We start from the raw sequence: 27,106 nt of genomic DNA on the forward strand, positions 1-27,106 counted from the left end.
AACAGTTATAGCCATTAGGGCTTTACACCATAGACGTAAGTTGTCAAGGCCACACTACGTAATTCTTTGTATCTCTTCTCTCTCTCTTCTGCTCCCTAGTCTCTACAATTTTTTTTTCTAGTTTCTTCCATTTATTTAACATGGTATCAGAGCCTTCAATTCATGGTTCCTCAATCTCAACAAGTTACCTCCAATTAGATCCCTAACCCTAAGTGCTCCAATGAGTGTAAGGATAATATAGTTCTTTAATAATATAATATAACATTTGTGGGATTCTTTTCCTCCCATATCCACTCAATATGGGAGGACATCAAATTTTAAGCTCAGACAGAACTCACTCCTCTCTTTCCTTCCTTACAACCAAATAAAGAGAAAATGGCTCTCTTTTCTTTCCTCCTTCCACCAATCCAAAAACGGTGTTAAATAAGGCCTGAAAGACAGCTTTTATATGCTTACTGAGAAGCATTGTACATTTAGCTTTTAAAGGACATGCACCAAATACTTTGAATTTGATCTTGATGTTTTTTTATTCAGCTATGACGGCCAGATCAAAAAGATTCTCTCTTTGGTTAGTCCCAAGTCAGAAAATAAATAGTGTAAAGTATCAACGCCCAAATCTTTGAGAAGATTCTAGGACCACGTAAGAGATTGCTCTGGAATATCCTTAAAAGTCAAAACTTGATTGGGAAAAGAGTTGTGAAGGACCATGTATCAGATACCCGTACTTTTTAAAGGAAAATAGTACAGAACAAATAATGGTATTATTGTGAATGTGATTTCAGCTATCCATGCAGCTTTGGGAGAACCAAATAAAGCTAAAGATGGTGATTTTGGTTCTAACTCAGCTCTCTGATATGGTCAGTGGTTAATGGCTGATTAAAAAGAGGTGAATAAATTAACAAAAGCAAAAATCTAATTACACCGCCTTTTGAATTCTTGTCTTTAATAACACAAATTCATGATTTCAGTTAAAACTGTGAAATTGTGTTTTAAAAACATGATTTTAGTCATATAACAGTGCATGTACGGTGTGTAATAAAGGGAGTGTGACTATCATTACTCTCAACAAATCTCAGCTAATGAACACTTAGCATGCTTAATTCTTACTTTTGGTAGTTCAAGATTTATTGATCTCATAAAGGTTCAACAAACAAAAATTAGATTCTAAAAAAAATGCTGTGATTTGAATTATTCATTCTTACCAGACCAAAAATAAATATTATATATACCATTCATTGTTGTAAGTTATACCAATCCGATATCTAGCAACCTATATGTGCTGCATACATTGTTGGCTTATAACCAAAAAAATAGGAAGATGCTACAACTGTGGCAACTAGAAAATGTTAAATTCAATCTGCTGGATTAATTGTGTAATTTAGTTGTCTTTATTTCTGGAGTAGCTTGAAGACAATCTGGACTGTGCCTGAAAGAAATCAAATGGGGCTCCCGATCCAAAAGACCTTCGAGTATTTGGTGAATCTGATAGTAAAGGTTCATAAACTGGATTCCTGTTCTTGGGCTGAGTTATAGACAAAGGGGAAACCTCTTTCTCTAAGATGGGTCTTGGCTGTGGTTCAATGCTCCCGAGAGACAAAATAGGTCCACCCAATCGTTCAGCCTGCTGAAGTATATTGATTTTACTTGGTCTGTACGTATATCGGAAGTACTTGAGAGCTAGAATTGGACCCATCCCAGCAGCAACTATGAGCTGCAATGGAATTGAAGTGTAATCAGTACATAAACTTGGCACTACTAAGATGGGTATTTGCTCCCCTCCAGGGCTGTGCCTCTCAGGCAGGGCATTTTAGGTTTGGCAGAGAGGGTAGCTTGGCCTTTTGTGTGTGTATGTGTGTGTGCGTGTTCTCTTTCTTTGCTTGAACTATTTAACAGAAGGCCTTCTTTCCCTGGTTTGGCAACAGTTGGTAAATCATTGAATCTGAAGAGCAGATAAAGGGGTAAGAACAACAGTGCCTTGCTAGTCAAACAGGACTACAGGAGAGTGAAAGGTATGGTTCATCTCCTAGAAGAATATATGAGGGAGAACAAATCATAGTAAAAAGTCTCACTGTCATCATTTTTCCCACAAAAACTGCAACAATAAATATTTCCCATCTCTCTCCCTCTTTCTCCCAACAAAAAAATAAAACAAGAAGAGAGACATTAACTAGAAAGAGATACTTACGAACACAGTTGTCCAATAAGATGGTTGTCTACACAACCGAAACATAATTGTATACATCCCTGATGATGGAAGGGCACTGAAGATCCAATTGATGAAATAGAAGGAAGCCAAATTCCCCCATATAGCAATACATTGCAGTATAGTTAAGGAGCTGCATGCGTCAAAGTAGTTAGAGCAGACTCAAATCATTTTTAACCTTTCTAGAAAGTTTTCAGGAAAGCTTTCAGGGCATAAAATTATGAGCAACACTAAAAGGAATAGACATGTTTTAAAGTTAAAATAAATGAATCTTATATAAAGTGTTGTACACATAGGATGAAATTTATCGCTGTATGGTGAATACAACAGTAATGCTTGTCTTTCTTTCATTCTTGGTGAGTAAGGAAACACCATCAAAGCCCGCTTTTTAATTTTGTATTGAGAACAAAAGGATATAAACAAAGATTACTAAAGCCAGTTTAGATAATGCCAAAGTTAGTTCAGAGGAGTAGAGTGAAATTTGCATTTGCGACACTAGAGTGAAATTTGCATTTGCGACCAAGTATGAGATTGAATCTTACTTGGTTTCCAGTGTCACAACAAAAGCCTGCAACCAAATACATCCAGAGAGTGCCACCATTGAAACCTCCTCCATTTCACTTTTTTCATAGGCATACGCATGTATGCTGATTACAAACACAACAATTGCCTGCAGATCATAGCCAGCGTCAATAGGTAAAAGTAACTGGTATAAATTTTTATTGAGCAAATCAACTCATTTGGGTAGAAACTTCAATTTGCATTTATATATGGGAAAAATACCTCTTATAGATATTATTAAATGATCTGAGATGAACTCCTTTTTTCTTTTTTTGGTTTTATTTTGTGGTTGATGAGCAATGACTGTCGTTGAAAATAAGACCAAAGGGGAAGCAAACCATTTGTACACAGAAGTTATACAAGAGAAGCACCAGAAAAGAGGAAAAGGAGAAAGAATCCATAAACAAAATCTCCTAAATCAACAACAAACAAAGCCTTAGTCCCAAATTTTTTAGGTTAGTATGGATCCTTAACAGGTTAGTTAGGGTCAGCCGTATATATTCTTTTCTTCTATTCTACTCTATCTATAGTCATACTCTTTGTTACTCCCTTAATTGTCATGTCCTTTTTTTATTATTTCTACTAATGTGCCTTTTGGTCTTCCTTTACCTTTTTTCGTTACCAACTTGGATCAACTCGCTTTTTCTTACTGGTGCATTAGTCACTCTTCTTTGAACATGACAAAACCATATTAAGTGTCTCCCTCATCTTTTCATCAATAGGGGCTACCCCTATCTTTAAACAAATTTCTTCATTTTGAACCCTATCTTTCTATGTATTTCTACTTATCCATCTTAACATTCTTATTAATAGGGGCAAACTCTATTACAAAAGAAATTTTTTGATTAGAATACAAGAAATTAACAAGGGAAACACCAAAAGTGAAAGAAAATATGCTCAAACTAGGCTAACAAACCATGGGTGCAACGATGATAGTAAAAGAAGAAAATAGGACTCACATGGAAGAGAGATCGCCCAAACCATCCAGCAAATGTGCTAGGATTTAGAAGCCTGTTTAAAAATTGATACTGTGAGTTCAGTGACCATTGACCAACAGGAAGCCTAATTTCCAAGCTCACATCCCCACAAATAAAAAAGTTATAAAATCTAATACATAAAATTTGAAAAAATAAGGTGGATAACGTTATGAAATCAAACCTCCCCGCTTGGCAGTAAAATAAAATTTGTGGATGCTGCATAACTGTTTCTTCACTAAGATCTTTGTCAAGGGCACTGACTAGAACAGGAATACTAGTGTAGAAAACATTGTAAGCCATCAAGCTGAGAGAATTGAAAAGACTAGTTCCAGAGACACCTGAAATAAAAGAGAAACTGAAAGTTCTCTAATGTCAGTACATCAGAAAAAAATCAAATTTGAAGTAAGTCTATTACTCAAGACTCAAGAACCACAATAGAGAAAGGCATCAAAATGAGGGACGCTATATGTGGAAACTCACAAGATTTGGATGAAACAAATCAGAAGGGATTTATAAAAGGAATACTGGGACAGAAACGCAGTACGGTTGTATGAGTACCGCCCATGGACTAGTATCAACCGCTTCAGAAACCTGAACTCTGCAAAACAAGAGAAGCAGTCAAAAAATTTCAATATTATTGTAATATGATAGTCCCTCTGTCCCAAATTGTTGGTCCTATATTCCATTTTGGGATGTCCCAAAATGTGATCCTCTTTGAAAAGTCAATAAATAAATTTCCTAACTTACTCTATTTAAAAACTCAATACCATTCATTCACTAAAGTTTAAATTAATGAGGGTAGTTTTGGGAACTTATACATTTTTAATTAAAAGACAACACATTAAATAGTGTTCCCTTAAAAAGTTGGATTTTCTAAATAGGACCAAAATATGAGGAGGGAGTATTTTTTTTTTTTTTTTTTTAAACTAACATTAACCATCATGTGTATGTGACATGATGAGTTCAAAGAAATAAGAAACAAAACTTGAAGGACATTATAAAAAAGGGAATTTTTTCAATATGGAACAACATATTGATCGTAGCAGGCAAAGAAAAGCCATCATATGAACAACATTTTCCTAGTGCAATTCTGAATTTATTAATGAAAAATTCCATAACAAGATATGATTTTTTGAGAGGTAACTAGGGACATGGCCTTAGATATGGTCAAGTTGTGCAAAAGGATCCATCTAGCCAATCCCAATTAGTTGGGATTAAGGGTTAGTTGAGTTGAGTATAATTCCCAAAAGAGAAGGTAAGCTCGCATGGTTTACTTCTAAGAAAGAAGGATCGCGTTTGAAGGAGCTAAAATATCTTTTAAGTAATACAAAATTAAATCATGTAAAAGACGTCTTCTGGTAGACAATATTGCAGTTCACCAGATCTATTCACAAAAACTTCAGTTTTGACAGGAAATTCTGAAATGAAACCCACAAGCATAAAATATGCTCGAAGAAAAAATTTGTTGCACATGATCATCACTGCATTATTAGTTATTTAGTTACCAACAGCAATAGAACCAATGCGTGATGGATTTATAATTCCAGTTGAGGGCGCTATTGGGATGGTTTGAGCAACTTGCATAAATTGACAACCTCTTGCCATTTGATTTTATGTAGCTTTATCAAGATCATAAGAAAATTGTGTGAATGCTTCTAGCTCTGTAAGAGTGATAGGAACAATGATGTTATCTCCACCAATCATAATCTAACCATTTAAGTACAGTTGATATAGTTGAGGCTCAATCAAAAAGTAGTCTTGAGGGGTGGGATCACTTTTGTATACATATAGCATATAATATAATCTGATTGTCTCTTTTAAATTTTGTAGCGTCTATACAAACTTAAATAGTTTCTCTCGCACTTCCTAGTTTTAGCTCAAATGTGTGGAGCGTTTCAATGTCAAGACAGGTATCAGCACATGGAAAAGCTAGGGAGAATTCATTTTAAAGCCAAGTCAGCATTGAAAGTTGAGACTTCAATGGAGCATTACGGATGTTCACACACAAAACCGATAAAGATAGCAACTAACATTTTGCATTTGAGAATTCCATTTACAGAAATATAACATTTGAAAGAAATTAATAGCAAAGTTTAGCTGTAATTCACAACCATCAAACAAAAATCAAATGCAATACAAGTACATACCTACAAGTTTCTATCTAAAACAACTTTCTCATCCAGATATGCACACACAACACAAGCAGAAATGCATGGATAGGTATGCATTAACTTACTCCCAATACTATAATCAGCTGCCCTCGCTGCCTGCAGTCCTTCTCTCCCACTGATGCCAACACCAATATCAGCTTGTTGTATCATCCTCACGTCATTCCCACCATCCCCAATAGCTAATGTCCTATAGTCGCATGATTTTAAGAGCTCTACAAGCTGCAATAATTAGTACAACAAATATTAAATGTCTACTCTACCAGACAAACAATTGCCCTTGCAGTTAAGAGTATAAGTGAGAGAAGAAGAAAAAAAAAAAAGGTTTTCTCCATAACAAAAGTAGTCATAGCATGTAACCAGCAATTAAACAATCCTTCAAGACCACTACAACAGAAGATCTTAGTGATATTTCTGATACAGAGGATGCTATATCTAGAGATTCAAAGCACTTGCATCAACCAAGTCCCTTCCCCTATCAAACCCTAGAAACCCTACATGCTTTCCCTACAAATAGAGATAACAATGCAAACTCTAATTCATTCCACAAACACCCTAATTCTTTCTTTTAAAATCCTAAACCCTAAACCCATAAATTCTCGTAACCTTAAACTCACCACAAGCACATGTAGACGGGTTTTCTGTCAGTACTGAACGATTAAAATTTTTTTTTTTTTTTTTTCTTTCATGCTTTTTTCTTTACTTTGGAACCCACATCCCTAATGGTAGCTGTAAAGCAACTCTTGCACCTAGACAGCAGAAAAGGAATTTATACACAATATAACCAATTGGTTGAACATAACTTCCTTCTGAATATCTGCTTTAGATTATGTTGATCATTTTTTAGACATGGCCTACCACCAGCAATAGATTCAACATAGCTAATATTAGATTTGAATATCTTGAGGCATCCATTAAATTTGGTTATCAGGAGGTTTGGTTTTCGAGGGCCGAAATTTAAAAATTTAGAGATTCTTCCTCCTGGATTTTAATATTTGATTGCCGTAGTTCAGAATTCATTAGCTATTAGAAGCTTGGTGCATCTTATATTCATATTAGTACAGCAGTGAACCTCGTTCGTGGGGGAGGAGGAAAAAAGAAGATAAAACTATATAAGCAAGAAATAGGAATAAAAACAGATAAAGAAAATCTTAAAATAACCAAGTATTTGCATGTATGAAGATAAAAAGTAAACTTAACAAGCCAAAGGAGTACAAGGAAAAGGAATACAAATATAACAAACAAAAAGTTTGATTGGGCCACCTGCGCCTTTTGTGATGGTGTCACACGACAACATATAGCAGTCCTTGACAATATTGCTAATTCAGTAAAGGCCTTCCGATAATACTTAAGTGCAATTTCAAGAGCCCAACCATCAACAGCAAATGCCACATCCTGCTCAAAACATTAAGGCAGAAAATGAAATTATAAGAAAAATTTTATGTTAAACAAGGTACTGCTTGCTTAAAGTTAAAAAAAAAAAAAAAAAAAAAAAAAAAAAAAAAAAAAAAAATTCTCCTGTTCAATTACGTATAGAAATGCAGCAGACCACAATAACCATCACTGTTGCCAAACCTAGTCAAACAATTATGACTTCAAGACTATATCATTTTTTTTTTGATAAGTAATAAGAATTCATTGATAGTAAAAAAGATACACCCAAGCACACAGGGAGTATACATGGGGGAGCAAGTCAAGAACGAAAATTACAAAAGTCAAGTAAATCCAAAATAGAAAAAGGATGGTTTCTCCACACAGAGAACCATTCAAGTAAGGTTCGGATGAAAAGAAGCTTGAGGTCAGGCATGGCACGCTCAGAGTCTTCAAAGCATCTACTATTCCTCTCCTTCCAAATACACCACATCAAACAAAGAGGAACGACCTTCCAAATAACTCCATTGCGGAGGCGACCAAAGTGACCTTGCCAGCAAGCAAAGAGACCAACAACAGACGAGGGCATGATCCAACACACTCCAAATAAACCAAAAACCATATCCCATAACTCCGAAGCAACGGGGCAATGAAGGAAAAGGTGGTCAACACTTTCACTACTACGCTTGCACATATAACACCAATCCAAAATGCAAACCTTTCTTTTCCTTAGATTGTCAAGACTATATCATCCACCAATACAAAATGCAATGTAGGTAAATATGTTTTAGACTGGACTCTAGAGTCATATTTCACATAGTATTATAGAGTTTCAAATATTTCTATAATAAAAAAAGACTCTATCCCAGCCCCAAATACTTCTAAAAAGACATTAGAATATTTTTTTCATGACGTGAGCAAAGCGCTAGCCCTATCTATGCAATACCCAAAAGGAGTAATCAATTTACAATTAGAACTCCCTGTTATCACTTATGAAGCTCAAATCCACCTAAAACATGCCCAATATAAGACTCAACACAAACCTGTGCAATGCCATACACAATCCAAATCCAGAAAATCACACAATTCGAGGTGTCACAAATCTCCCTCACTCAAATTCCTAACGTCTTGTAAGGGCCCACATTATTTTGCAATGCCCCTGAGTCAAAATGGCATCACCAAGTTGGCCCTAATACCATTTGTCAAATTACAACCACACAATTCGAGGTGTCATGGTTTTATGCACAAACACCCACGAACTCAATTTCATTTATTGTGTTACGATTCACATTTTCAATAGATCCAAATTCAGTTCATACAGCAAGTAGTATTATAATACAGATATATATCATTTAATCATTACAGTTTATTACCTTAGCTCCCAAGAGTGTCAATGGATGCAAATAACTCATGACTGAATTTCAATTTGACTGACAGACTGTAAAAGCTGTACCTTAGGTTCTGACGTTGTTATCCTCATTGTGAGTAAAACTCTCTCTAAACTTTGACGAACTTCATCTTCAGTTTTGCCATCAATTAATAGAAGCTGCCCTTTTGGCTCTGTCAATTCGTTAAAAAATGCAACAATTAATGGTTCTGATATTTGGTAATGTCATAAAATTATATCTAATGAAAAGTTTCAGTCTTCCTAGAGCTTTCAAAAGCAACACTCATGTTGTAATACCTGATAAACCAAGAACACCAATTAAAAGAATATTATGCAACATTCATGTTAGAGACATTTGTATCAGGGAAATATTTAGAACAATAATACAAGGACTCATTAAGAACCCAACATAAATGTTACATAATCCTTTGAAGTTTTAGGTTTAGTTTCCAATTTTCATAAATTTACTTCATTATATAATTCAACAAAAAGAGAAAAATTGGAATTAGATCCTTAGCACAAGTTAAAACAAAGACCATTTGTGTGTCAAACAGGTATATGGATGGACAGAAGTATAGAAACCCAGATACTTAAAGTCAGCAGGTGAAGCATTGCAACAAGAGAATCACACAGAGCTTGATACTTTGATCACGACTTTTCTCATTTGCATGCATATGTGTCTCAAAATTTAAAAGACAAATAGTAGAACATTGTTAGAAAAAAGGGATAAGACAAGAAACGAATGAAAATGATAGCAACTACCAGGGGAAATAAAATTGCATGAGAGAGCAATCTGTATGGCAGTGTTCTGCTTGTCTCCAGTCAGCATCCAAAAGTTTATCCCCGCTTTTCTTAGTGTTTCTATTGTTTCTGGTACACCATCCTGAAAATTTTAAAACAATTGGATAAAGTCAACATTTGATGATAAGTGGTTTTTCTCCTTTTTCCCTTTCATTTTTTGTTCTTGTGGATAATAAGTAGAAAGTCATATCCCATCTCCACCCCCCCACCCCAAGGATCAAAAAGAATGAAATTTCATGCAATAAATAAATAAACAAAATATACGTCAACTATCCAACTACAGATATTCACCTGTAGACGGTCTTCTATTGCAGTAACTCCAAGAATTTCCAAATCATGTTCCAACCTTTGGCAGACTTCAGCAATTCTCCACTGCAAAAGTAAGAAAATTGAGGAAACCAAGAGTCGATATACTTGGATATATCTTAACTAGAATATTGAGATGTACATCTTACCTCCCTATCAACTAAGGTGCTGTTAGCCTCTTTAAACAACAAAGACCATTCTTTGTATTCATCTCCCTTTAATTGACGCCAAGCTAAACATAGTGTACGCAGCCCCAATTGAGAATACTGTTCCACAGCTTCAAAACAAGCCCTTGTTTGCTGTCCTGAAGTAAACTCAGGGTTAGCAGAGTAAGTAATTTAAATTGGTTTGATTTTTTAGATAACTAATACAAATGGCCGAGTATTCTCAGCTAAATGATCAAAAAATTACTATTAGAATCTTTCTTGTTCTTTTTTTTATATATTGAGGAACCCCCTCAAGTTATGGGCCAGTGGAACCACCCCTGAGGGGTAAAACCCTGGATGCCTACACACCCCACTAAGTAGGCATTGGGTAAATCGAGAAATGCCTTAGCTAGGAGTCAAACCAAAGACTTCTGGATTTAAATTTAGTCCAGACACTCTCCTTTACCACTGAGGCACCCCTGGTGGGGGTTCACCTTTAGAATCTTCACACAATAGTCAAGCCTTGCAAGAATTAACGAGCACCACCTTTTTCTTTTTATGAGTCAAAAAAGAGCCACGGTATCATAGCAGCCAATAATATTTAGTAATGAACATAACTCATTCCATTGCAAAAGAATAAGGCATATGCAAGCAAATACAATGAATCATCCAATCAGAAGGGTAACAGTAGACTACATAATGTGAAGTAGCCTTGTCCTCCCAAATCCCCGTTTTCCCCTGGGTGAATCCAATACCTTCTTTTTGCTAAAAAAGACATGATTAAGTTCGTAAATAACATACAAAAGTAAAAAATTTGCATTAAATTACCACTACATTAAGGATGAACTGTGGGGGCAAAAATCAAGAACCAAAATTATAATGATCAAGTAAAACATGAAGGGAAAAACAAGAACAATGCGATAGAGTCATACTCCAAGCAAGGAGAGTATGTAAGAAAAAAGACTTAATCTCTAGCAAGGACCGCTCAAATCCCTCAAAGCATCTAGCATTTCTTTCACTCCAAATACACCACATCAAGCAATGCGGCATAAGTCTCCAAAAATCTATATTGTGATGTCGCCCAAATTTACCTTGCCAAGACTCAGACAAAGGAATGGCAAAGCCTTCAATTTTAACACCCTCTCCCCTCCTGCTCAGCCCAATTAATTTGTCTCTTCCGTCCAACATCACAAGCAACAAGAATGCAACACAAAAGCAGGCTACAACACTGTCAACAGCAACCATGCAGGGTCCTAATCCTGAGACCGCAATACCTATGCAATGACATTAGGGTACTAAACTTGTAGACAACCTAGGACAAAATGAGCACTTCAAATAGGTTCGCTCTGACCCACAATTAAACCTACTTGTTTGACTCTATACTTCGACTCTGCCCTTCTAAACGGATCAATTTAGACTGCACCATACTCTGAATTTTAATGAGTTGCTTATTCCCTTTCCTGGGAAGAATAAAAACCACAAGTTTCTGCTCATGTAGATTTCTGACCCCTAATATAGGTGCCTAAGGAGATTTATTTAAATAAAGTAGCATCTGCTACTCTCTCCCTCCAATGAAAAAGAGTATCAACTTCAAGAGTGAGAGAATTGATGGTTTGGTGCTTTTATTCCATACCTAAAAATACACAGCTTTTACTAACCAAATGGGAGTGATTCAGTACCAAATTCATGTTTCTCTTCATTAAAATGAGCGAATAAATAAATAAATAAATTTTGTTTCTCATATGGAACATGAATTTGGAAGGAACTCCCTAGCTACACATCTTATAATGCTTTCCTACAATCCTTCTGAAAGAGTTAAGAATATCATCAATAGCTAGGGTTTACCAGGACATGCATAAGGCAGAATAGCTTCATCTGCTCCCTTTGTCAAAAGGAGGATCTCTTCATTCTGGCAATCTTTCACAACTACCGACATTCTTTTCCTATCAGAAGTGAACTCAAGAGTTTCCAAGACTTCATATTGAATTGTTGAAGCATTGAACTTGATCTCTGCAATAAATTTAAGGTAAACCATATCATCACCCTCACTATCTGCTACATGCTTTCTAGTACAGCAAAAGGCAAATAAATTTTACCAAGAATATTTGCATTCTTATTGACAAAAACCATATGCAGCCAAGCAGCAGCACGAACAAGAGCATCTTCATCCTGAGACTGTGCCTTGTAAAAGATATCTCCAGTTTTGCTATAGGCAACAGAAGAAACGGACAAGAAATATTTCAAAACTATAGTATATGTGCATGTACATCTAAAGCAGACAAAAGTAGAAAGTTTCCTTGATTTGAATCTGAGATAGATCCCAAAATCCCAGGAGGAATTTAACCATAAATGAAACGATACTCACGTCTTAATTGGTATAACCGTATTACATATTGCCATAACTGTAAGAAAATGTATAACATCAGGAGAACCACTGGAAACTGCATTGTGAAGCTCCACATCTGTGTATCAAAGCATGGAACTGATCAGAGTACAAGGTTTTGCAATCTAAAAGAGTTTTTAGAACAGACGGAACAAATAAAGAGAATCAATAAATACACCAGCAAATAAGACAAGTTAAGCTTGATAATTCATGCATTAGTATAAACACTTGCATTTTCATTAAATGTTTCCTTCTGTCCATCATGTTAGTTGATTGGACAAATCAAGGGATTATAGCATGACAAACTCAAGTGAATTTTCCATTGAGTAACCATGTCCATGTGAAGCACATGGTCAAGTAACTCAATCCAACAAAAACACTACTTTATAATTTGGTCAAAGCAAGGAAATGGATGGAAAGGATAATCATGAAAAGCTTAAGAATAACAGCAGACTAGAGCATTAGATTAACACAGCAATGATTGACTTAAATCAGCACTAAGTGCTTGGAGTTAAAAATATAAGAAAAAATCAACATTCATGCATTGACTTTCTACATAGAGAAATTTTAAATAAAAAAAACCCCTCAAATTTGGCTGTGATGTGAATCAAGAGAAAGAATGTATGTGTTTTGCTATATTCTAAAACATCACCGAAATCTTCAATACATGATTCTATATAGGTTTTGTTTTTTATAAACATGATTCTATATAGGCGACTCAACTGTATGACACAAATAAAACCCTAAAAAAAAATCCAGAGTGATTACTGTTTGACAAGTGTCCAGGTGTAATTTTTGACTTATCTATATATCCTGAAACCCAATTTTGATTTCACTGTGCATTACATAATATATTGAGAAAAAGTTTGCAATGCAACAACTAAATGTGACAGATATTGCTTATGGAAAAAAAATAATAATAATAAAAACAACTATATGTGACAGAAAAACAAGAAAAAAAGAAAGAGCTCCAACACTGCAAAGAACCAAACCTTTTAAAGCATCTCCACTATCATTTCCATAGAAAACGCCATTGATACAACATCTTCTAAAGATCATTTTGTTTTCAGTTAAGGTACCAGTTTTGTCAGTTAAAATGTACTCAACTTGTCCCAGGTCCTCACTTATTGCTGTACTGCCACATAAAACAAACACCTCCTAAAGATATATTCAACACAACATTTTTCATATGGTAAAGTTTGGTGAAACTTTTTTCAAGTCACTTACTTTGTTGCATGGGATGGAGTACCAGTTTCTTGGTCAATCATCTCATTGTCCCAATCAATAAATTTTGCGTATAAGCTCTTCACAAGATCCAGGGATACCTGCCAGAAATAAACATTTCAGTTTTTCTCATTACTAGTAATGGTATACTTTAACATCTCCACACAATCTCATAATGATCCAGAAAATCAATCAAAGCAAAATTGTCTTAACTAAAAATTTTCAAGTTATTATTATGGTCTCCCATCATTAATCTAGCACTAGCAAGAAAATATGCAATGCTAAGGATCTATTCTATATGGAATATTACACCTAAAATAAGAGAGGGTCTTCAACATAAGTGGTATTTTCATTAAGACCACAAAAATTGAATTACCCCCTATTTCTCTCTCTCTCTCTCTCTCTCTCTCTCTCTCTCTCTCTTCCAAACTCTTCCTTTTTTTATAGTTAAAAATAATTTCATTCAGCAACAGTAAAAAGTACAGATACAACATTTTCAAAAAAGAGAAATTATACAGTCAAATGCAAGCTAACTAAGAACTCTAAGAAAGAAAAGGAAGGGATGTTTCCTAAGACAATCATCCACTCAAACAAACATCTTAGCAACAATTGCTTGATATTATGAATTGGACACTTGACACCACAAAAAGTTCTACAAATATGCTCTTGCCAAATTACCCATAAAACAAAGGAACAGCATTCTAGGCTTCAGAACATCCATAAAATGCATAAAGTTCAACTATTTCTGGATTTTTTTAAAATAGGATTTGGTTGTGTTAAATAATAATAGCAAACATTCCAAACCATTATAGTGAGAATGTAGACAATCTAAGGTTATTAGCATCATATGCAACAGCTTACCTTAATTGATATGGGAATCATGATGGAACAAAGAAGCTCAAAGCGAAGAGGGATAATCAATAGTTCAAACCATGGACCTTCCTCTGGATATTTAACATACCATTGCTACCCAAAAAAAAAAAAAAAAAAAAAACCAAGAAGGTGAGTATATGTTTGATGATAACAGATCTATAAGGACAGTTAAAATCAAAACTCAATTTAAAATTCAGATTTCAAGCAGAAAGACAACATGCTTCTAGATAATGACATGAATCAGCAGTTAAATATGGAGAAATGGAAATTTAAATTGATTAAAAAAGAAGGAATGAATAGAGAAGAATTGCAACAAGGGGACAGTCATCAATAACAAAACCAACAAGAACAAAGAGGAACATGTACGATAATAAATTAATAAAATCACCATATTTTATATCTTTCAAGATTGTTTCAACATGTACAAGCAAACCACTTCACTTTGATTCTAAATCACTTGGGTATGGGATTCAGGTGTAGATATGTGTCTTCAGTGTCTGACTCATCTAATGTTCAAAACTTGGGAACAAGGATCCAAAATTGGGTACAAGTGATTGGACACACCATGTCAAAAATAGTTCAAAATTCTATTCTTTAAATCTTATCAGTTCAACTATTATATAAAATACATTATTGTTATTTTATGGGAACCCTTTCTTTTGATATCTTTCAAGATTGTTTCAACATTTACAGGCAAACCACTTCACTTTGATTCTAAATCACTTGGGTATGGAATTCAGGTGAAGATATGTGTCTTAAGTGTCTGACTCATCTAACGTTCAAAACTTGGGAACAAGGATCCAAAATTGGGTACAGGTAATTGGACACGCCACATCAAAAATAGTTCAAAATTCTATCCTTTAATCTTATCAGTTCAACTATTATATAAAATACATTATTGTTATTTTATAGGAACCCTTTCTTTTTCATTATTATTATTATTTTTTTATCTTGGCATGATAAGTAAAAATTAAATCATTTTACGTGAACATTAAGAACCTCCCACTTTTTTACCATCGGAATTAAGGTTTAAATATTTTTTATTTAGGTCATATCAGTTTTAGACTGACACAACACTCAACTCCCAAAAAAAAAGGAGTTGCGCGGGGGGGGGGGGGGGGGGGGGGGTTGGGGGGAGATGGGGGGATGAAGAACCACAATATTAGCCAATAGAATAAAAATGAAGTATGGGAATATGAAGGAGCTCACCACATTTAATCAAAACTTTTATATGACCATTAAGTATGCATTATAATTCTAATTATGCTGGAGAGTTCATCCCCAATCCCACCATATTGTGCAGAAATCATGTTCCATATTATGAAAATCAAAGGAAAAGTATAGCAAAGAATCAGTTCAAGGGCAAGTTGACTAACAAACATTACATCAGAAATTCAGCAATTACACAGAATTTCTGGACCCATGAATCCAAAATCCCATTGGAAATTTCATGGTCAACTTAAATAATAACAGTGAATAGGTCCTTTCAGAAGCCAAAGAATGTCAACATGCAGGGTATTTGGTTGTCATCATAATCAGTAGCACAACTTATAAAAGGCCATACCAACAAGTTGCAAATAAACCAGCAGTGGCTATGAAGTTATGCCATCAGGGGCAAGTCTTCAACAAGATGAGAAAGTCTCAATGAGAGTTTTTTATTGGATAATTGAAATGCTAAGTGGTGAACAAAGACATTCTACACATGCTAGAAAGACATGTAAACTCTTCTCTAAGAACTTCATCAAGAGCAAAAGGTCAGTTTTGATGTACCTTCCTTGCTTCTGTGTCCTTCCAGACATTACCAGCTATGCCAAGAACAATAACAACCACTATTTGAAAAACAAATATAGCTCCAGTCAACTTGTCAATCATGGCATCTATAGCCGTAAGCTTTGGTTCAGGTATCCCCCTACACATGCCCAGCTTGGTTTCATTGCCTGAAAAAGTAGAATATGCAGAAATCACAAATCAAGCAATAGCTGCAACTGCTCTCAATACCATCATGGTAACTCATGGGATTCAGAAATTGTCCCAAAACACCAACAGCAATTTTTTTATATATATCTTTAGGTAATTAAAAATTTATGAAAAAAGAAGAAGAAAAGATACAAAAGAGGAATCAATGAAGTATTTAAGTATACAGGTTGTGTGCCCAAGATTCCTTACAAATAGCTACAAATAAAGAGAATTAAGGAAATTGTATAGCGTAGGTAGAAGCCATGTGCTATATTTAATATAGCATGTGATATATGTTAGTTAGTTATGGATAATGTCATCACCAATAACTAACTCCTAGGCTATAAATATCCATGTACAACCATTATAAAGGAGGTCTTTTGTTAGTGAATGAAAATAAGCCTTTGAGAGCTTTTCCTTGAGAGCTTTGGGTTCTTTGCAGAGGAGCCTAACCACCTATCAATTTGTTCTAAACAACTCACATCCCATTTAGCTCTAATTCATATCGTAGCCTATCACATTCCCTGCAACATAACCTCAACTGTCATATACAAGTATACAACTGAGAAAAGAAGGATGGATGGAACCAGCCTAATTTAAAGTTCCTACAAGGCTATAATACAAAACTAGACTTAGTCAATATCAATTTTTTTGCACTAAGATAGCTCTAGGTATAATTTTACTTCATCGCTCACTGCCATACACAGAGAACTCTATATTACATATTTATTGTGCTCCATCTTTTCGAAGAAAGAACATATCAGATAAATACATTTTGCGGCTTAAATAACCATCTTGACTTGTGTTTACTTCTTTATTTTCACTTCTCTAAATTTCAAAAAGGATTAAAAATAAGGGGCACATCAGAAATAAACTGATACGTCGTTAGCTATAAGACATTTCTTATTCTTAAGAACTTGCCAGTGTAGACAGCTACTCCACAAGCCCACTCTGTATTCCGCAAGTAACATGACTGGAGAATTGTGTTTTTTATTGTTAAAGGGCACACATCATTATCAAGAAATGGGGGGAACAACCGCAGATTTGCATCAAATCTCCTAATGTCCTTATCTGGACTAGGACACTCGATAACACCCTGTTAAGAAAAAGAGAGTGTCAGAAAAGAACATACTAACCACCAATAATGCAAGTTGCAACATAAGGATAAATCTTGAACAAATCTTCCATCTAAGATAATTTACAAGAAACTTGCCTTGATCTTATGCAGTAGTTCAGAATCTATTCCCATGCAAGCAGAGGGTATAACCCTTGTCTTCAAATCAGTTTCACCATCTAAGGCAGCAGTCTGTTAAACATGTTACATCATGAAATTTTACAAATTTTCTAAAGGACATCCAACCAAAAAGAAATCTCAATACTAACATTTAGCATCCTTCACAAAATAACATATTTTGATAAGTAACAATCTTTATTAAAGCAGTAAAACTTCCAAGTATACAGGGGTATACAAAGAAAATCCAACATCAACATTTCAAAGAACAATGCTCTAACAAATCTAAAAAAGAATCACAAGAGAAAGCTTGAAGAGCTCTAGCCCAATCCAGCATAGAAAGAATGAAAAAAGATTTAAGCTCAATCATAGATTCAAAGTTATTAAAATACGAGAAATTTATCTTTCCTCGGAAATTGCAGAACCTTGTAAATTTGTCAGATATATGAGGTATAAAATCAAAGAAAGAGAAGAAGAAAAGAGGAACCCTAATAGCTGAGCCATAAATTAAAATAAATGAGCCCAACGCCCATCCTACCTTCATTTCAACTTGTATTCCCATAACTTAATTTGGGTTGACCTTGAACAATACTTAGCTCAGCCCAAAACAAGCCCAACTTGCAATACAAGCATACTGGTCTATAATTTGCCATGATCTTGTCAATCTCACAGTCCAAATGACAAGCCAGCCATTTAGTTTCTCAATCAGATCAAAAGGCACAACTATCATGCAAATCAAACGTACAAGAAGTGTAACATCACTGAAAAGTTATACTTTGCTTTACTACCTAGCACCATCAATCTGACCAAAACCTAATGAATTATAGATGTAGACTAGATGCATAACGAGGTCAGATAGCAGCTTTGTCCCCGTTCCAACTAGCTCGACCACATTTTAGACCTGACACCCTAGCCCCAGCCCCTTTCTGCTATCACAGTTGACTTGGGACAGTTGTACATGAGAAAAAGTTCAAATAAGGTCCGCCAACCTGATTTGGTGACAAAGAAGCACCAAAATCCATATTGACCACACGAGCACCATATAATCATGGTTGCTTGCTACTTTCCTAATGGGGAGTAATTATATGACACTGTAAAGTAGTGAATACCCAGCAATGTAATACTACAACAACAAACCTTGGTCCCAAATTTTGGGGTCGGCTATGGATCCTCAACAAATTAGTCAAGGTCGGTCGTGGTATTCTATTCATGCCTCTCTTTTTATTTCTTTTAATTTACACAATGAGAATTTGAGTTTTTGTTTAAGAAATTTGTTTTATGCTCCCATGAATTATAACTCAACTGGAACTTCCTTCTCGCATAATAATTGGTTAGAGGGTGAGATTTTTTTATCGCAAAAATGAGCTATAGCCCAACTAGCACTTCCTTCTCCTATAATACCATAATAATTGGTAGAGGGGTGAGGTCATGGGTTCAAGACCCATCGGATGCGTAACTTACCAATAAAAAAAATTGTTTTACACAAAGTAGGAACCTAGTTTTTTTCATCTGTTTATTTTGCTTAAAATTAAGCTGGCAAAAGTATAGTTGTACCTAAAAAAGTTGAGACTTCAAAAAGCTATACATTCTCTTTTAGGATGAAACTAAGCTAAACCAAACAGGAAATGGGGAGGGGGGGGGGGGGGGGGGGGGGAGAGAGAGTCCAAATCCTATGTTAAACAGAAATTTGCAAACATAACTCACACTTGAGCTCACTTGAATACATGGTAGAATTCTATTTTCACTTTCCTGTTCTACTTTCTATAATCAGGGAACACTTCTAAATAACAGAAACAAAATGTAAAATAAAACGATTGGACTGCTGATAACATCAACCTAGGCAAATTCTCAATCAGAATGATATATGGAGCAGCAGATTTACCTCTATATAGCAAACACCCTGTGGATCTGAGGTACCAATCAAAGCAAGATCACATGGCACTTCATCATTCTCCCGGAGCCATATAATGTTACCTACATGAATATCCTGCGCTTGGACCTACAAGTCAATGCACCACCAAGAGATAACAACAAAAGGTTAGATTCACAAAATTTAAGAAAAAATGAGAACATATATCTAATCCAGGAAAGTATTAATTAGACAAAATCTAGTTGAACAGTTATATCATTGGACCTTCATAAAATAACGTGTAGTTTCTATGCAGAAAGTCTATTTAACTCTTTTAGTTTATCTATAAAAAAAATAAATAAAAAAATCTCATAGTTAGGAACCAACAAATGATCTAAAAATGCTATTTTTACCAAATGAGTATTCATAAAAATACTTGTGCATAGATATACATTTTGCGTGCAAAGGAACCTAAACAGATGTCTTTCTTTTTATGGATAGCAGTTAGGGGTGAGATACTCACTGTTGATAATCTAGTTAAGAGAGGTCAGTCCCTAGTTGATAGGTATTGCTTGTGTCATTGTGATGGGAAATTTGTAGATCATCTTCTACTCCACTGTAAGTTTTCTCATGCTTTATGGAGTGAAGTTTTTGAGGTGCTTGGGATCTAGTGGGTAATACCGAAAATAGTTAGTTCTCTTCTTTTTGGTTGGAGGAATTAGTTTGGAAAGCACCTGTCAACTACATGCAATATGGTCCCAGCATGTTCAATGTGGTTAGTTTGGCAGGAACGTAATACCCATACCTTTGAAGACAATGAGAAACCCTTAGATCTCTTAAAATCTCTTCTCTTCAGTACTTTGTTTCAGTGAGCTCATATTTGGGGTTTTATGTATTGTATTTCAATTTTTGAATTCTTACAATCTGTTAGCTTTAGTTCTTGAACTATCTGTATTTGTTTCTTGTCCATCATGAACACGATGTTTAGTTCTTTTAATGAAATTCTTATTACCTATCCCCGAAGAAAAAAAAAAGTACTCATAAAAATACCCACCATTCATTTATCATAATTGTGAAAACCTTAAGTATCACTATTATAACATAATCAAGAAACAGAATTATGAAGCAATCATATCCCTTTAATCATTGATGACACCGACTAAGTTTACCTATTCTTCAACTTCTCCATATTGCCTATTGGTAACCCATTTTGGTAGCTCTAGAGGGTTGAGGCAATAAGGCCCCCTATCCCTATTTCCTGTTCCTCTTCACTCAGTTACTAAGATGTAGAGTATGATGTAGCAGCAGGATATACAGGGGTTTCCTTCTTACACAATTTAATGTCTGCAAGGAGAACCTTCATGTCTACCCCTTACTTTATAAAGTGTAACTTGATGTTTTGTGAAATACATATAACCAGAAAACCAATGGCATGCTTTGCAGGTGTTCTCAACTGGTATCTACTATCTTTGTTCCCCCCCTCCACCACCCCCTCCCCCCCCCCCCCCCCCCCCCCCCCCAAAAAAAAAATACTTGGGTAAGAGGCTGGGAGCACACCAACAAATTCATTTACCATTATTTATTGTTAAAGTAGAGCAATAAATAATTAATTACCCACCATTAATTACAACACATGCATCAAGTAACTACAGAATAGAGCAACAGGTGCTGGACATGCCAAACCATTTGATCAATTGCCAACAGAGCAAGTTAACTTTGCTCTTTCATTTCAATTTGAAACATAAACAACAAATCAAACCACAAAAAAGAGAAAGGGGTTTTAGGAAAAGTTTCCATACAAGTTTTCTTATGCCATGCATAACAACCCAGACTTCCTTCTCATTTGCCTTCTTGTCTGATAGATATCTATTATAATCATCCCACGCCTCTTTTGTTGCAGAGACTGCAAAAATAAAAATAAGGGGACCCCATGTACTGGCAGGATTCACTGGAGTAATAAGCGGCCATAGCTGAAGGCAAGCAATCAGTAAAAAGTATTGGTTCATGAACCGGCTGAAAATAGAAGAAATAAAATTAATTAGAAAACTAAAGAAAAGAGAAAAATAATTTTAGAAAACCATTAAAAAAAATATTCAAACATAAAATCATACTAGACAAAATTTAGAAAATGAAATAAGGAAAAAAGTAGTGATGAGCATAAAACCAACCAAAAAAAAACTGAAGGGCCAGTCCACAAGAGAAAGATGAACTGCCATGAAATGAACAACACTGTCCAAAATGAGTCTATTTAACATGTGTGCAGCTCATGCTCAAAAAATATATGGTTTGAACAGTCAACCACAAGAAATGAACCATCACATCATGGCTAAATAATCTCCAGGCATACAACAAGTATAAACAAGTCCAAGAGAGAGAGAGAGAGAGAATTTGATTTTTACAAAATATTCACAATTTTACTCAAGCAAACTACTACAGAAGTTGTGATGAGAACCAACATAAAATCAACAGCATTAATTAAAGAATCACCTGAACTGTTCCCATAAGTTTTTTGGGATAAAGTTCAATAAAGTATATTTTCTGTTTGATATGCGGTTGTCACAGTAAAGATCACGTTCTGATTCATCGTCATTGATGTAAACGTAACGCTTCATTGTTGAACTAGAAGCATCTGATCATGTTTAACTATTCTGCAGGTTCACTACAGAAGCCACCACAAGAATTAAAGTTCATAGCTTCATATCCTGCCAAAATAAACCAAACACTGCAAAAATCACTATTTTCATCCATATAACACATAGCTGGCATGTACTACTTAGGGCACACAAGAAAGAAGCTCACAATAAACATTATGAACAGGGTATGTTTCTACTTCTTTGCAATTGTAACAATAGTATGGCCACTTGCATACCAATATTCAGCATAGGGATCATGATGCTACTTTCGAGAATCTAAACAAGGTACAACATGTAACTTTAGGGTGCGTTTGGATACCACTTATTTTGCTGAAAACTGAAAACAATAAAAAAAATAATAAAAAATTTACTATTCACTATGCGGTTACTGTTCATATGCCTTGGTGCACTGTTCATGAGTACTGTTCCAAAAAAAAAAAAAAAAGAGCAAAACATGGATGTTGGAAGCGCAAAACGCACTTCCCAAACGCACACTTAATATTAGCTGTGTCTAATGTCTTTTAACAGCTGCTTGCATGCACAAATTAAGAGAGTTTTTGTAGGTACCCCCTACCCAGGCAATGTATCTACAAATTCTCACTTTTTAGACATATAATGTGAGAAGGACCTCAATTCAAAACACAGTTTATACAGAGTCATTCTTGGAGCTCAGTTAGCGGTATCAATATGTTAGGCTACATATGTGCATGTGGTGCATGGTTTATAACTCTATGAGAAAATTTGTAAGCTGAAATAACATGTATCTCTTAGTGGAAAATCTAACATACTATTCTCAATGTATATATCTATTTAAATACCAATTTAATTTATTTAAAAATAAATAATAAATAAAAACCAAAGTTTTTCTACTTGCCAATGCACAAAAATGGCATAAAAACATTCAAGAATGAAAAAACCACTTCTTGTTTTCAGTACAAAGAATTTTTTTGGACTTAAAAACTATCTCTAGAAAAACAAAAACAAAAATTGAAACTTGCTTGGTAACCACAATTGTTCAAAATTCAAACAGCTATGAAGGGCTCCTTCCCTCTCCTTTCCTCCCTTCAAACCTCTCATGGCCGAAACTGCTAACCACCACACCTCCCACAGCCCAAACAACACTACCAAAGCATCATCACATGTTGCCACCACCACTAATATCCCCAGAGTTCCCAAACCTGAAGCAACATCCACTCTCAATTTATAAAACATCATAATGGCCCTTTCTAGCATACCAGCAAAGACATTCCGTGCATCCTCCAAAACCTCACATTTGCCATACGTGTCAAGAAGTCCACAAAGACACAAATACCAAAACCCATCTTTACAACAAACCTAATGTAGGAGCATCGTGACAGCTTAATGGCTGCCATGTAGGCAACATGTGTCATTTATTTTATGTTTCTAGTTGTCTTTTATTTGTCCTTTTTTTTTTTTTTTTGATAAGTAATAAAAATATATTAAAAAGAAGACCTGAGTATACAAGAAGTATAAATTAAGGACAAATACAAATCAAGTGCATAAAGTACAAAAGTCCATGAAACCATGGACTAAAGAAAAAAAAACAAAAGCCAAACACTGTAACCCCATCCAAAAGAGTCTTAAGAAAGAAGAGTTTAAGATCTGCAACTGATCTCTCTAAATTCTCAAAATGCTGGTTATTCCTCTCCCTCCAAATGCACCACATCAAACAATGGGGCACAGCCATCCAAATAGCAGAATTCCAATGCGTCCCCAACTTTCCTTGCCAACAAGCCAACAAATCCACCATTGTTTTCAGCATAACCCAATGAATGCCAAATAGAGTAAACACCATAGACCATAAATCAAAAGCAATAGAGCAATGGATGAAGAAGTGGTCAACAAATTCCCCATTTCCTTTACACATACAACACCAATCCAAAATCAAAATTTGTCGTTTCCTAAGATTATCAATAGTCAAAATATTCCCCAAAGCTGCAGTCCACACAAAAAAAGCAACTCTAGAGGGGAACTTAGACTTCCAAACAGTCTTCCAAGGGAAAGACAGATCGAAACTATTAGTCAGCACCTGGTAATAAGAACGAACAGTAAAACCTTTACACCTAGTAGGTTTCCAACACATCTTATCGTCCCCAACTCCTTTCAAAGAAGCTCCATAAATTCTAGACATTAAACTGTAGAAGGATTCCAAATCCTAATCTTCGCTATATCTTTTAAAAGTTAGATCTCAAAAAAGAACATCATTTGGGAACTTCATCAACTCAGCCACAGAGGCCTCCTCATTTCGACTAAACTAAAAAAGTCTTGGGTAGAGCACACACAAAGAAGCGTCCCCACACCAAATATCCTGCCAAAATCTAACTGTAAACCTGGCCCCAACCTCAAATTGGATGTGACGAACAAAAGATGGCCAACCACGACTAATAGACTTCCACAAACTTACACCATGAGAGCCAATAACGGGAAGAGAGCACCAACCTCCCCCTTCACAACCATATTTTTGGGGTTTGTTGGTAGTTGTTACAGCCATTTAAATTCCAAAAACCAAAGCAAACAAGTCCTTTATTACATATCTAGTTTCTATGAGTCTATTCTCACTTTAGCCTTGAAAAATGTAATGTTTTGAATTTTAATTCCATTCTACTATGCTTAGAGGGCTGTTCTAAGCAACTATAGAAGCTACTTGACTTCTACTTTAACACTATTCCCTTGAGTGGATTTCCTTTGGGTGGTGAGTTTTGCTCTCATCTCTATTGGCGGATTCCATTAGAGTAGCAAGTACTGCTCTTATCTCTACCGGTGGATTACATTAGAGTGGCGAGCTTATCTATCCTTTGAGTGTGTTCTATTTCTCCTCAACGTTCATCCCTCTACTAGTATCAAAACCCATGAACTCCTTTCCCAGTTTTAATCTAACACCGAGTACTGCAATACTTCAATGCCTTTGGAACAATAAAATCACCTAATAAAAACCCACTTTCTTGCATCTCACAAAATCTAACAGAGTAACCAAGTAAAAGTCACCCTACAATGCAACCATATAATAGCAATCAAGAAAATACTTCCAGTACCCACAGCATGCAAAATAAACAGTTCGGCAAAATGCCCACAACTTCAAAACTACCAAGCATCACCACTCTTTTCAAATCTACCACTCACCTATATGCATTAAACCTCTAAATCACCGAACACTACCACACCACCAATCGCCCATTAGATCACCTAAATCACTGCCCAAAAGCTACCCTTAAACACCCAACAACTCCAACTACTGGGGTTCCCAAATTTCTCTAATCCAATACCGAAATCAAAACCACCACAAGGAATCCTCCTAATAACCCCCATCAGTCCAAAACTGACATAGATCAAAGACAAACAAAAGAAAAATTGCTAGAAAAAGAGTGAGAGTGAGAGCTCAATGGTACCATCTACAAAGGTTCCTATTTTACAAAAATGCCATTAATGAGACCAAGCTGTTCTTATTTTTTTAACTACTAAAAAAAACACAGACTAAAAATACTGAATACAAAAAAAATGGTGATTTCAAAAAACAGCAATTTTGAGTTACATTTTTCATAAAATCAAAAACAAAAACCGATCCAAAATCAATTTGTCTCTATCTCTTTTCCTGTTTCTTGAAACATGAAAGGTTTTTTAAGAACAAGTCCAATCAGCCCATACATTGCAATGCAGGGATGCTTATACTTATGCAGGCACACAAAAGATTAACAATACAGTAGAAATTTCAACAATATGATTAGAAACACATTGATAATTGATTACAGTCTAATTCATGCAAGGAAAATGGTAATACTGTCCTCAGGATTCAACTAGAAATTTCAACCATTGTGATGTTGCTTATGCAGGTGAAGTGTTTAGGATGTTTGGGATTCATTGGGTAATGCAGAGACAGTTGCAACTTTATTCTTTGCTTGGAGAAATTGGTTCAGGAAACATGACTTGGGTGCATGGAACTTGGTGCCGGCATGTCTGACGTGTATTGTGTGGAAGGAACAGAAGAGCCGAACGTTTGAGGATGTTAGAGATCCTTGGATCAATTGAAAACCTTGCTAGTCCGTACTCTCTTTGATTGGTCTCGGTTTTTGGGTTTTACACATTGTTCTTCCATTTTAGAGTTCCAAAATTCTCTTGGATCTTCCATTTGACATTCTTATATTTTTTATGATATTTTATATATTCATCATCGTGAACATAAAACATTCTTCAATTTCAATAACATTTGCATTGCTTATCAAAAAAAAAAAGTTTAAACGTTATTTAAGTTTCCAATCTGCTCTAGAAACTCTTGATTCTTGAATGTAGTTCCTAGTTGGGTTGCTAACACATAACAGCCAAAATAAATAAAAGCAGGGGAAAGGAACTTATTTATACCCCCATTAATACAGTCATTTACACAATACAAGTCAATCACAATTTACTCAATTTTTTTTTTAATCAATAAATAACCAAAACAATGCAATAGTGAATTAAAACTAAACATCAAGAATCAATCTTGAATATTAAATATCGCATTAACACTGACACTGAAAAATAATCCAAATCTTTATAATGGGTTCTAACATAAATTCCAAACCTTCCACAAGAACTATCACACGAGGGCTTCAATTCCTAAAAGCACAAGGTAGTAAAGAAAAACAATAAAAATAAAATAAAAATAAAAATAAAACCCAAATGGCCATAGTTCTAACCAGGAAAGAAAACCCATTAACGAAAATCAGTTTCAATCAATGGGTCGTCAAGACTTGAATCAAATTCGATCCAAATGCTACGGAATTTCAAAAAATCTCTCAATGGGTTATCATATTTTCGGAACTAAAATCGAAATATTGAGATTGAGAGAGATGCAAGAAGTGGTCAAAGATCATACCTTTTCTGTTCTTCTTCTTCTTCTTCTTCTTGCTGACGCTGGTTTGTGTATTTGGGGTCTCTCTCTCTCTCTCTCTCTCCGTTTGAAGAAGAGAAACGCTAATATGTGTCCGTATGTTTGTACTGATTTGACTTCGTGTTAAACTGGTGGCTGTTGCCGTTTTTACG

The 27,106-nt window shown here is 35.2% G+C and overlaps 1 protein-coding gene across 2 annotated transcripts; it reads right to left on the reverse strand.

Annotated features, from left to right (window-relative positions):
* Nucleotides 1-1,162: 1,162 nt before the first annotated feature.
* On the reverse strand, nt 1,163-27,106 carry LOC126695581 (phospholipid-transporting ATPase 2). 2 transcript variants are annotated; one of them, XM_050392395.1, is made up of 25 exons: nt 26,940-27,106; nt 21,924-22,138; nt 21,236-21,449; nt 19,470-19,586; nt 17,570-17,662; nt 17,278-17,452; nt 16,171-16,337; nt 14,389-14,493; nt 13,531-13,628; nt 13,296-13,438; nt 12,286-12,382; nt 12,017-12,126; nt 11,766-11,930; nt 9,924-10,078; nt 9,760-9,840; nt 9,430-9,550; nt 8,734-8,840; nt 7,173-7,304; nt 5,978-6,131; nt 4,222-4,339; nt 3,923-4,096; nt 3,724-3,775; nt 2,746-2,873; nt 2,186-2,336; nt 1,163-1,711 (listed from the first exon to the last, which is right to left on the reverse strand). In XM_050392395.1, the coding sequence occupies exons 2-25, from the start codon at nt 22,046-22,048 to the stop codon at nt 1,379-1,381; spliced, it is 3,315 nt and encodes a 1,104-aa protein (XP_050248352.1). In that variant the 5' UTR covers nt 22,049-22,138; nt 26,940-27,106; the 3' UTR covers nt 1,163-1,378. The 2 variants fall into 2 exon arrangements, with proteins under 2 accessions (XP_050248352.1, XP_050248351.1); XM_050392394.1 differs by having other exon boundaries at nt 9,427-9,550.

Source organism: Quercus robur, chromosome 8 (assembly GCF_932294415.1).
Source record: "Quercus robur chromosome 8, dhQueRobu3.1, whole genome shotgun sequence".
Taxonomy (NCBI): Eukaryota; Viridiplantae; Streptophyta; class Magnoliopsida; order Fagales; family Fagaceae; genus Quercus; species Quercus robur.